At 52.0% G+C, this 12,709-nt stretch overlaps 1 protein-coding gene across 2 annotated transcripts in view; it reads right to left on the reverse strand.

Annotated features, from left to right (window-relative positions):
- The window catches only part of CPAMD8 (C3 and PZP like alpha-2-macroglobulin domain containing 8), a 100,076-nt gene that overhangs the window by 15,400 nt on the left and 71,967 nt on the right, over positions 1-12,709 (reverse strand). For both annotated transcript variants that reach the window (XM_059062710.2, XM_067032419.1), the window contains exons 26-29: positions 10,904-11,080; positions 7,449-7,530; positions 916-1,072; positions 711-785 (exon numbers count right to left, since the gene is read on the reverse strand). In XM_059062710.2, the coding sequence (XP_058918693.2) occupies positions 711-785; positions 916-1,072; positions 7,449-7,530; positions 10,904-11,080 (491 nt within the window). The remainder of the gene's footprint in view (positions 1-710; positions 786-915; positions 1,073-7,448; positions 7,531-10,903; positions 11,081-12,709) is intronic.

Raw genomic sequence — 12,709 nt, forward strand, 5'->3', positions numbered from 1 at the left:
AAGCATGTGGGATGTGGAGGGTCTTAGGTCACACCAAAGCCTAGACACAATCAAATTGGGATTGTGAGGCTAAAAATTCTGAGAAGTGCCACAATTCACAATTCATCACCAGAGGAGTTAGAATTGACACAGGTGTTAGGAATGGTGGAGTCCCTAACCCAGCGGTTGAGATCCATCTAAGCTCTCATCACAGGGGACATGCCACACCCATCTGGGACAGCCTCACAGAAGTGATGATGGCCCTTGAGTTCCTTGGGATGTCTAAGCCCTGCTGGGTCTAGTACTGTCCCTGAAGGTTCTAGACTCTTCCCCACAAAAGCATTCATGAGTCTGACATTTTGTATAGGGCTCCCTGAAGCCAGCCCATGGGTCTCTGGCCAGCAACCTGACTGGGCCCAAAATGATTCTATGAATGGGCCTGGGGGCTGTGGACAGTCCTGGGAGGGCTCATACTCAGGATACAGCCACCCCTACCCCACTCTCCCACACGCATGTCCCCCGTGATTACTGCTGGAATCTCTCATACCTCTGCTCAGGCCACGAGAAGCTGGATGTTCTGTGACCATTGAAAAGCATTAAAAAGTCTCATTAATGAGCAGAAGGGGGGCAGCAAGGAATAAACAGAAGCTGAAGACGGCCAACCTGGCCTACAGCGGGAAACCGTCCACTCGCTCCTCCAGCCCGGCATCTCCACGGCCCCCTGCGCTTACCTCCGAGGCCAGGCCCATCTCCAGGAGCGCGGCCACCACGTAGGCTGTCAGTGGGACTGTGCCATGGATCCCACCCTGTAAGAGGATTTGTAGGTTTCATCCCAAGCCAGAGGGGACAGCCCCCTGCCCCCACTGGGCCCAGACAACACCGGGGAGCAGCCAGGGCAAGGCCAAGTCCCCAGGAGGAGGCTGGGAGGCTGCCGACCTGGATGTCCTTGTTCAGAATCCTGCCCACCGCCGGGAAGGAGCCGTCTGCCTGCTGCTGCTGGACAATCCAGCCCTTGGCGGCTGCCAGCTCCTGAGGGTCAATGAAGATAAAGCTGCGCGCCTGGGCGAAGCACTTCAGGACAAAGGCTGTGAGCCTGAAACAGGATGAGGTGGGGGCTGGGAGAGCCATGGGCTGGGGAGTTGCAAGACAGAGTCACCTCCCATGTGCCCCGCCAGGGACTGCGGCACGCTCCCCACATCATCCAAGACTCTGCTTCCTACTCTGCAAGACAGGAGGGTCCAGCCTGCCCTGGCAGGGCTGTTGTGAGCATTTGATGGAAGTGTGTGGGCACCCAGCAGGACTTGATGATGGAGTCCAGCCTCCCCGTTTGCTCCCTCCCCCACAGAAGCACCCGGGTCTGCTCCTTGCCTGGTACTCAAGGCCTTTCTGTGAGCTGGTCCAGTCCCACCACCCCCACCCCCCGCCCCTGCCACGTGCAGAAGACCTTCCTTGTTGCTCCTCTGTAACCACTCCCCAAGAGATCCCAGGTCTTGCTGAGAGATCTCAGGAAAAACCGGCCACCAGGTACACTGGACACTTGGGCTCCTCTATAGCCCTAGCCAGCCACAGCCATGGGCTTTCCAGTCCCCAGACCTGCAAATGGCTTTGGAATGGGCTCATGAGGTGATGCTCGGAGCAGCTGCAGCCATTTTGCCACCACGAGGAGAGCAGCTGCTGTGCTGAGGATGGCCACAGGGACCAAGGGAAAGAACTGGGAACCCCACTGGATTGTGGGGCTGCCAGACTGGCCAATCCTGGAGCCTCCCCAGCTCTATGGTGTGAGCAGATGGTCAGAATTGCTTTTTCAGCCAGTTTTCTTTTGTTTGCAGCTGAAAACATCCCACCAACCCACTAGCTTCAGTTACTCACTTACCCAGACCCTGGATGCACCATGCTCCTACCTCCCTTCTTTACAGGATGAAGTCTTACTTGTCTCTCAGTGTTCATCCCAGGGGTCTCTCCCCAGAGGAAGCCTCCCGGACACCTCCACTTTGTGATGGGCATGCTGCCTCTGGACCTCCAGGCCCTCCCTCTGTGACATTGTTTTCTATCTGTATCTCTGCAGCCTGCCCCTTGTCCACCCCATCCCCCAGCCCAACTGTTGCTAGTGCACCCCGAATGGGAGACAATGAAGCTGGAGAATGAATGAATGAAAAAAATGAATTCAGGAGAACAACCAGATGGAAACCAGGGAGCCAAGAGGGACAAACAGCAGAACTATCAGCAGGGGAAACACCCCAACTCAGGATGAAAGAGAATTCCATCCTTTTCAAAATCGAGCGGCTCCCCCACCTGACACGCATCGGGATGGCTACTATCAAACAAAAACCAAACAACACAGAAAACAATACGTGTTGATGAAGATGCAGAGAAATTGGAACCCCTGTGCACTGCTGGTGGGAATGGAAAATGGTACAGCCACTGTGGAAAACAATATGGCAGTTCCTAAAAAAATTGAACATAGAATTATCATATGATCCAGCAATTCCACTTCTGGGTACATACCCAAAAGAAATGAAAGCAGAGTCTTAAAGAGATATCTGTGCACCCATATTTGTAGCAGCATTATTCACAACGGCCAAACTATGGAAGCAACCCAGTGTCCACTGACAGATGAATGGACAAGCAAAATGTGGTATTGAAGTAGGATGTAGATGGGCCCCTGGGCTGAGTGGCTGGTGTTTGTCAAGCTGAGTAAATTGAAGCTTGTTTCCCCCAGATATTTCAACGGAAAAGTTGAAAAAGCAGAGGAGAGCTGAGCTCTGCTGGAGTAAAAAGATAAGATGACCACATCTTTCATTCTTGAGGTCAAGGAGACCTCCCCAACTGCCCATGCATAAAAAAAGCTCCTTTGGGGATCAAAAAGGGAGGGAGCACTAACACATAATCTCTGTTCTGTCAATCTCCCAGAGGCCCCCCGTCACTGGAATACATTTTGGCTGAAAGATGCATGTGCATTATCAGGCAGTGCCCTGGGTCAGGTCAGATGTGGAAAACCAAGAAAGATGATTGGTGAGAGGAAAACAAAAACACGGAAAAACTGCCCCCATATAAGTGATTTAAATCATCTCTCTGGTGTACTCCTCATTAGGGAGGATGCCCACTCTCTTCTCTGGGTGTGTATTTCCGCTTTACAAAGTCTCTTTGTGCAATTCTTTCTCTAAGGAAGACAAGGACCAAGGTCCTCTCACCTGCAGACACCAGTATATCCATACAATGGAATATCATTCAGCCTTGAAAAGGAAAGAAACTCTGCAAAGTGCTATAACATGGACGAACATTGAGGACATTATGCTGAGTGGAATAGGCCAATCACAAAAGACACTGTATGATTCCACTTATATGAGGCACTTAAGAGCAGTCAGAATCATAGAGACAGAAAGTAGGATGGTGGTTGCCAGGGGCTGGGGGGAGGGGAGAATGGGGAGTTAGCATTTAATAAGTATAGAGTTTCAGATTTACAAGATGAAAAGAGTCATGGGGATGGATGGTGGTGATGGCTGCTCGGCAGTATGAATGTACTTAATACCAATGAACTGTATACTTAAAAACAGTTAAGACAGTAAATTTTCTGTTATTTAATACAGTTAAAAAAAACAAAAAGAAAGAAAATCAAGTGGCTCCAAGCTATTTCTGTGAATCACCAAAACCTGAAATATTAACCCTACAATGTACCCCAAGCCCAGGAGTCAGCTTGTCCTGGCCACTCTCCTTCTAAGATACCTCAAATCCATCCTCTTCCTTCTGCCCCCATGGCTCCTGTGTCAGCCAGGCCACCCCATGGCTTCCACTGCTTCCACCAGCCCAGCCCTGCCCCATCACCTACTCTGTACGCAGCAACCAGAGGGAAATTCCAAACACTGGGAGGCCAAGATGGAAATTAGTTGCCCCTGTGCTGGGAACTGTAGAATTTCCACATTCTGCTACACTGTTCTCTTTATTTTTCCATCTTAAAACACAAACAGGGATAAACAAACTGTGGTACATCCATACAATGGAATATTATTCAGCAACAAAAAGAGCTAACAAGCCACAATATGACCTGGAGGAAATTTAAATGCATATTACAGAGTGAAAGGAGAAGTCTGAAAAGGCTGCACACTAAATGATTCCAACTCTGTGACATTCTGGAAAAGGCAAAACTATAGAGACAGTAAAAGTATCAGTGGTTGCCAGGGGCCGGGGGGAGGGAGAGACAAATGTGCAGAGCACAGGGGATTTTTAGGGCAGTGAAACTATTCTGTATTATACCTTAATTGTCCAAACCCATAGACTATGCAACACGAACCCTAAACTATGGACCTCAGTTAATAATAATGTAGCAATACTGGTCCATCATTTATAACAAATGTACATCACTAATGCAAGACATTAACAGCAGGGGAATCTGTGTGTAGGGGAGAGGGGGTGTATGGGAACTCATTTCTACCTACTTAATTTTTCTATGAAACTAAAACTGTTCTACAAAGATAAACTCTATTAATTAAACACACACAGCCCAGCATGACTCACATTACAGCCATGCTTCGTTCTAAGCCCTCCTGCTCCATCTGGAATAAAATCCAAACTCCTCCCCCTGCTCAGCCTGGCCCTGCCACCCTCTCCTCCCTCATGTTGGGCCACTCTCCTCCTCATCTGTGCTGCTTCAGCCACACTGGTCTCCTTCTGTGGCTCAAACTCGTCAAGCTCAGTTCTGCCTCAGGGCCTTTGCACAGGCTGTTCCCTCTGCCTGAAATCTTCTCCCCTTGGATTTTCACACTGCTCCTCTCTCATCTTCTTCAGGTGACCTCTTCAGGGGCACCTTTCCTGACCATCCCATGTAACTGTGTGCCTCATCATACCCTACCCCCTTCGCATGCTTCACAGATATGAGAAATTATATAGGTGATGTAGTAGCTTTAAAATATATCCACAAATGCCTTGCTTCTTTTCCTTTCAAGCAGTAGAACCCAATTCCCCCCTTCTTGAGTATAGGCTGTACATAGTGACTTGCTTCTAAAGAACTTAATGTAGTGGGGACTTCTTGGTGGCGCAGTGGTTAAGAATCTGCCTGCCAATGCAGGGGATACAGGTTCAAGACCTGGTATGGGAAGATCCCACATGCCGCGGAGCAAGTAAGCCCGTGTGCCACAACTACTGACCCTGCTCTCTAGAGCCTGTGAGCCATAACTACTGAGCCTATGTGCCACAACTACTGAAGCCTGTGCACCTAGAGCCTGTGCTCTGCAACAAGAAAAGCCACCACAGTGAGAAGCCCCCACACCACCACGAAGAGAGTAGCCCCCCGCTTGCTCCAACTAGAGAAAGCCTGCACACAGCAACGAAGACCCAACACAGTCAAAAATAAATAATTTTTTTTTAAAAAGTAGAACGTGGTGGAGGTGACAGTATGACTTGGGAAACCAGATGATAAAAGGCATGTGGCATCCTCCTTGTTTTCTCTCTTGGGGTTTTTATTCAAAGGGAAGTCAGCTGCCATGTTGTAAGGACACTCAAGCAGCCCTATGGGATAGTCTTCAGCAAGGAACTGAGGCCTCCTGCCAATAGCCATGTGAGAGAACCAACTTGGAAACAAATGCTCCAGCCCCAGTCATGCCTTCAGATGATGACAGCCCCAGCCAACACCCTGATTGCAACCTTGGGAGAGATCCTGAGCCAGCAACGTTAGCTAAGCTGCTCCTGAATTCCTGACCCACAGAACTGTGACTAATGTTTGTTTTAAATGACTATGTTTTGGGGTAACTTGTTACACAGCAGTAGATAACCATTACATCTTGTACAGGGTCTCTCTCTCTTGGGCAATGAGCTCCTGGAGGCAGGGACCATGTCTTTCTTGTTCTCTCAGGAGTAAGAAAAGAGCCTGGCACATAGTAGACACTTGAATAAACAAACAAATGAATGAATGAATGAACACTGGATGCACTGGAACCTATCTATAACAGATCCTGAGTTTTAAGGAAGTTGAGGAAGTTGGACTGGATCCTGGACTCCCTGGCCAAATATTTAGGGAGAGGTGCTAACAGGGTATCCATCCCAATGCGTACCTGGCACTGTAATGAGCACGCCTGTACCCTTATCCTATTGCCTCCCAGATCCCAGTCCAGAGAGGGATGTGTGGTGAGGAAACAGGTTCAGAGAAGTTGAACATCTGGTCTAAGGCTGCCACAGTTCACATGAGACAGAGCCTGGGTTTGCCCAGCCCCAGGGTGGATGCTATTGCCACTGCCCTGTGCATCCTGCAGTTTTGTCCTACAGGGAGGTTTCATAAGGCCAAGGGGGAGAGGCAAGCTGCTGGGTGTCACATTTCCAAGACCACAGCAGAACTGGTCTTTTCTTGCTCACTCTGTGTGTGTGTGTGTGTGTGTGTGTGTGTGTGTGTGTGTGTGTGTGTGAACTGTGGGAGGGCATACAAAGGTCACAGCTCACTATTTCTGACTGGTGGAGGCCTCTGGGAGCTGCCAGGACTTGGCCAGCTTTCAGAGAGTGACTCAGTGGCTTTGGCCAACCCCGCAGCGGGTGGGGGCCTCTGCTTGCTAGCGCATGACTGTGGCCTTGCCTCATGGGCTGTCAGCAAGGCAGGGCCCTGGGACCAGAACTGGGTCAGACAATTGGCTTCTGGGGACTGGGGGGCTGAGCAGGTCATCCCAAGGCTGGGCCCCATGGGAGCTAAGCAAGTGACACTGCACTGCAATGTGGGCTCAGCCAGCCGTGTCCCTGTTCCCCCCCGCCCCTGGCACTGACGCTGGGCAGTGGACACTGTCGATTTAAGGACTGGATACTTTACATGCCCATAGCTGCTGCAGGCGCCATCAGGGTGTTGCTCTGAGAAGGAGGCCCCACTAGGGACAGAAAGTTCGGGGTGCCCCACTTCCTCAGTAAGCCCCAAAGTGGACGAGGCAAATCCCTGATGATGCCAAGAACTGCTGTGGCCCAAAGATCCCAGGGAATAAGACCCAGGTACACCCAGGCCCTCCCTGCTCTGGTTGACGCTGAAAGCCAGAGAGAGCCGCTCACAAGGGAAACCAGACCCCAGGATGTGCCTCCAGAACCCCACAACCCAGCTTGGAGGCAGTGGTCTGGCCTCTCCCAGCCCATCCCATCCTGCTCAGGGTCACCCCATTCCTGGGTCCAGTGGGCTCTGAGGAGGACCAGAGCGCCAGGACCCATCCTCAAGGGGCCAGAGGGCAGGGGTTCAGTTCCCGGGCCCTGTGGCAACAACAGCAGGAGTAATAGTAACTGTCACCGCCGCCAGCTCCACCAGGCACAGGCCAGGCAGAACCCGCCCCCCCGCAACAATCCAGACCTCTAACCCCCAGAGGCTAGGACCATGGCCATCTCCATTTCCCATGCAGGCTCCTCATCACCCTGGGGGTCAGGCCCCAGGGGTCCTGGCTACGCTGTGCTGGACATGAGGCTGTGACTTCAAGTGGAAGACCCTCAGCAGCTGTGCCTGGGGAGTGAGGACTCACCACATACTCCCCGACTTGTCCCGCTCCCCGAAAGCACTATAGGAGCCATCTTGGTGCTTGTAGGTCAACTGTCTCTGGTAGCCTGTGGGGCAAGAAGAGGGGACAGCACCCTGGTAAATGGCTGGCCAGCCAACATCTTACCCCAGGACCCTGAAACAATGCCACACCCACATCGGGGGTTCCTGACACTGCCCCATGCCCACATCTGGGGTCCTTGAAACTGCCCCATGCCCACAGCTGGGGTCCTTGAAACTGCCCCATGCCCACAGCTGGGGTCCTTGAAACTGCCTCACGCCCACAGCTGGGGTCCTTGAAACTGCCCCACGCCCACAGCTGGGGGGATTGAAACCTCTACTTTATTCTTCTTTTGTTTCCTGATATCGCTGCTTTGCGACTCCTGGTCACACACCGGCCCCTCAGTCGTACCCGGGGCAGGGGGTGATCAATGAAATGCACCATCTCCAGGCGCCCTCGAGCCTGGTTTGCTCAGAGCACAGAGTGGCTAGAGCAAGGGAGCAAGGAGGGACGAGAGGGAGGGAGGTCAGGTGGGCTACTGGGGCCTCCAAGGCTGGGCTGGGTGGTTGGTCTTATAGTGAGGGCAGCAGGGGGCATGAGTGGAGGGGGTGAGGGGAGCAGGGGAGGGGTGTGAGGGGACAAATGTAGTGGGTGGATTGTAGGGTCCGGAGAGGAAGCAGAGAAACTGGGCAGGTGGGGACTGTCTAGGCGAGCATGACCATGGGCTTGAAATGGGTGGTGGGGACAGGCAGGGAGGGGTTCTGCGGTATAGGCAGAGCTGCCTTAGCTGAATAAGATGTGAAGGGAAAAAAGAAGGATGCTGAGGGCATCAAGGTTTGCGGCCTGAAAGGCAGGAAGGGCGGAGCTGTGCCCATGGAGATGGGGAAAGAGGAAGGAGGAGCTCTGAACTGGGTGGACAGTGTCCCCCCCGCCAAATTAATGTCCACCTGGAACCTCAAAATGTGACCTTATCAGGAGTGAGGTTCTTTGCAGATGGAATTATGTTCCTGGATTAGGCTGGACCCTAAATCCAATGACTGGTGTCCTTCTCAGAGGAAAGAAAGGGAAACACACAGATATAAAAGGGCTTGTGAAGATGGAGGCAGAGAGCGTGGTGATGTGTCCACAAGCCAAAGACCAACTGGAGTCACCAGAATTCCGCCAGGACAGAGGCCTGGGACAGACGCTCCCTCGGAGCCTCCAAACCGAATCAACCCTGTTGACACCTTCATTTTGGACCTCTGGCTTCCAGAACCATGAAGGAATAAAGTCCTATTGTTCTAAGCCACCCAGTTTGTGGTACTTTGTTACGGCAGCCCCAGAAAACTAACACCAAAGGTTTGCCGGAAGACCAGTGGGTCGGGGGTTAACTTGGGGCTTGTTGAGTCTGAAAGGCCAATTGGCTGATAAGCATCAGGTCTGGCTGTCCGGGGGGGGGTCCAGGCTGCCACCCACCCATACAGGTTTTCTGGGTGGTGTTCAAGGGCCTGAGCCCAGATGAGTCCACTGAGGTATGCCTGGCCCTGGGAGGCCAGGGGAAACCCACCTCCAAGACCCTCACAGCACATCAACCTGAGCCCCCCATCCCCACGATGGACCAAGCAGACTTGGGGTTCTGGGCAGTCTGCAGTCAACCTTCACAAAGCCAAACCTTCAGCCCATGGCAACCCCTGAGTTCTCTTTTCATCTGAGAGTTGTACATTCTTCATAGTAAGTTTTTTCATTTTCTCATCCACAAGGACAGATGGTTCTAGATCATCAGGACTGCCCTTGGAGCACAGTAACTGCGGGAACCGTAACAGGCCAGGAGGCAGGGAACCCAGATTCGCCTTAGGAATCGAGATTTTCACATGCCTCAGTTTCCCCATCTGATAGGGGCCAGCGTCGTCTGAGCCAAGCATCCGCGGGTCCTTTTCGGTGGCAAAAATTTCCAAGGTTGTGCCCGTGGGTTCTCATCTCCCTCTGGCTGGGTCTAGTGCCCTGGCTGCCCCTCGTGCCCCAATCCAGGGGAGCCTGCAGTCTGAGAAGCTCCCACCACTTGCTCCTGTGAGGTCTTGGGCACCTCTTCATTCCCAGGAGCTTCACTTTGCTCATCTGGGAAATGAGGACCATCAGTGTGGAGGCTGCCGGGAGGGCAACTCAGGGCAGAGTGGATGGAGCAGTACGTGCCTGGCACAGATGGATGCCAGCTTCAGAGCTGGGTCCAGCCCCCTCCATGCGCTCCTTTCACTTCAGCTCCAGCCCAAGGCTAGAAGCAGAGCCCAGGAGGCTCCAGAACCTTGGGATCAACTGACAACTCCCTTGTTACACAGGTAGGAAACCAAGTTACTGAGAAAAGCAGGCCCTACCCGAGGACACAGAGTGGGAATCCATGACAGGCGTGAGACCCCACCTCCAGCCTCCCCCCCTCTTCCTCCTACCTGTGGGGCCTAGATGTGCAAAGTGGGTGAGACAGGGCACTCAGAGGCCCTGTCCACCCTCCTGCCTCCGCCCCCTCCGCCATAAGGCTGTTCCCTACCCTAAGGACCTGAGTCATGGCAATCGAAGATGTTCGGTGCTGTGTTATTTATTTCTGAAGTTCAATGCTGCTTTGTTTATTTCTGAAGAAGTTCAGTGCTGGTGGTTTATTTCTGAAGATGTTCAGTGCTGCATTATTTATAATAAAAAAAAAAAAACTGGAAATAACCCCAGTATGTCCAAGAGCATAGTTCAGTATGTTGTGCTCCATAAATGTACGAGATGAACAAATAGCATAACCTCCAAAGTGATTATGAACTGAACACATCCTGAGACCCAGTGATTTCACCCCACAGAAATTTGGACGTGTTGTCACCAAGTACACTAAGAGGGTGATTAACGGCTGCACCATTCTAAAAGCCCTGAGTTGGAAGCTGCTCCAAAACCCATCAACAGACACACTGACTATGGTCTCCCCACACAGCAATGAAGGTGAACAGACCACAGGTCCCCACAAACCAGTAGATGAATCTTATGCACACAGTGTGGGGATGGGGGTGGAGGGCACGCCATAGGAGGCCATGTTATGAGACACCAAGAGTGGCAAAGCTAATCTTTGCTCCTGGAGGGCAGAGGAGTAAACCCAGAGCCAGCAAGACAGGGAGGTTATAGGGATTTTTTATCCTTTCCAGATGTTTTTTATAATGCTATTATATTGCTGTGGTTGTTCAAAATATCTACATTTTTAAAAGATGCTATTCCTCTCCCCGTGGCTGATTACCAGCATTCAGAGCCTTTTCCTAACAGGTGCAGACACCAGGTTCCTATTAACAGGGACCCCATCAGGCCACCCAGAGTGGCCTCTTCCACCCACTTCTTTCCCTTCTTCTACATCTGCCGCACCTGGCATGTGAGCTGCCCCCCAGCATGGTCAAGGCTACCTGCAGCCCCACCTCCTCCACCCAGGCAGTGTCCCCCAGTACCTTGCACCAGGTAATCAGTGGTCTCCCTTTCCACCTCAGGGCTGAGCTGTCGGGTTTTCTGGAGATACTTCAGGACAAAGACGTTGGGTGCAAAGTGGATCATGTTTTGCTCTCCGCAGCCAAAGGGCAGGCGCAGATGGTTGCTGAGATGGTTCAGAGTTGGCCCCATGACATCTCCTGGTGGGAAGAAAAAGAAGGATGGGCTGGGGACTGGCTTCACCCAGTGCCCTGGCTGTCCTACAGACAGCTTTCCTTAGAGAGAGCCTACTTGTGGCCTAACACCAGCAACCCATCCTCTGATTGCCAGTGCTGCCCTTTGAAACTGGGCTGCACCCTTGCCCACTCAGCCTGCTTGGTGTCCTGGCTTTGGTGAACACCTGCTGGCCCTTTCCTACATACCTCCCTCTGTGTTCTTTAGTTTTAACTCAGGTGTTCTTTCTCTACTTTTTTATTATGTTAAATGCTCTTTCCTTTCTGGCTTTTTAAACAGGTGCAATTAAGGCTATACATTTCCCTCTTAGTACAATTTTGGCTGCATCCCACAGACTTTAAGATGTCAATCCAGCCATGCGATTCCATTCTAAATATTTTTTCTAACTTCCAATATGAAATGTGATTTTCTCTCTAACCATGAGTATTTAGATTTTTTATAAAACTCCTACATGTGTGGTATTGTTAGTGTGTTTTTAAAAGTTCTTTTTTTCTCTTATTTCTGACCTACTATGTTCTCATCCCTTCAGTACCCTGTCTTCCTCTCCCTGACCTCTATGCCCCAAACATTGCTGATGGGCCCTCCAGAATCCCCACTGTCCCCTGATTGCACCTCCCTTCCTTCCTCGGCCTTTCCTCCTGCCCCACTGAGGCTGCCACTGCTCTTGCAGCCTCCTCTTGTGGCAGGGCCTACCTGGCTACTTTCTCATCACCCTCCTCTGGATTTTCCAGCTTCTTCTCCAACCTTCCATCCCACTGTGCTGATGACACTGAGTCGCACACAAGTCCTTGCCTTCACCTCCTCTCCACTGCTGTCCATCTGCCTTCTCCCCTACATCCCTCACCTCCATCTGGGCCACTCATCCCCAAGGCCACATTTGACTTGATCTCATGCTTCAGAAGTCATAAACTCCAACATCCTCTGATCTGCTCACAATCACCACCCTGCCCTGGCCCCAGGGCTTCCATCCTCTGATGTCAGAGAGACCCAAGACCCCCTCCTTCAGGTTTGTCCGCCTCCTCCTGGTGTCTTACCCTCACCTCACCCTTCCAATTCCCAGCACGAGATGGATCACACAGTCCCCACTTTCCACTCCCATGCCAGGGCTATGGGAGACAATCCACAGCCCAAGAGATCCCTGGCCACAGCCTCTTACCCCTGCTCAGTAAATGCTCTAAGCATTTGAAATGGTCCTGCCCACTCAGCTGGACATCCAGGAGCCCTGCCCTCCACCCCATACCTGGCTAACTTCACCTGGCCTTTCAGCCTTCTTGTATATCACCCCAGACCCACCGCACTCATGGAGTTCACCACCCACCCTCCCGGTCGCCCCACACAGAACAAGGACCTGCCTTCTCAGCCAGACTAGGAAGTCCTGAAGGTCGGGTTTGAGGTCATCTCTGAGTCTGGCCCCAGCGCCCAGCATGGAGAAGGCACTAGAAGCTGCTTGTCAGGTGAGTGGGTGTGTGGCTGGAGGCCCCAGGGCACAGGTCCCCAGCAGAGCCTGGTATGAGACTGAGCCCAGAGTAAACACTTGTCCCTTGGCCTGGGTTCTTGCTCCTGTCCTCCCCAAATCAGGCTGCAGGGCAGACGCA

The sequence above is a fragment of the Kogia breviceps genome, chromosome 4 (genome assembly GCF_026419965.1).
Source record: "Kogia breviceps isolate mKogBre1 chromosome 4, mKogBre1 haplotype 1, whole genome shotgun sequence".
NCBI classification, from domain to species: Eukaryota; Metazoa; Chordata; class Mammalia; order Artiodactyla; family Physeteridae; genus Kogia; species Kogia breviceps.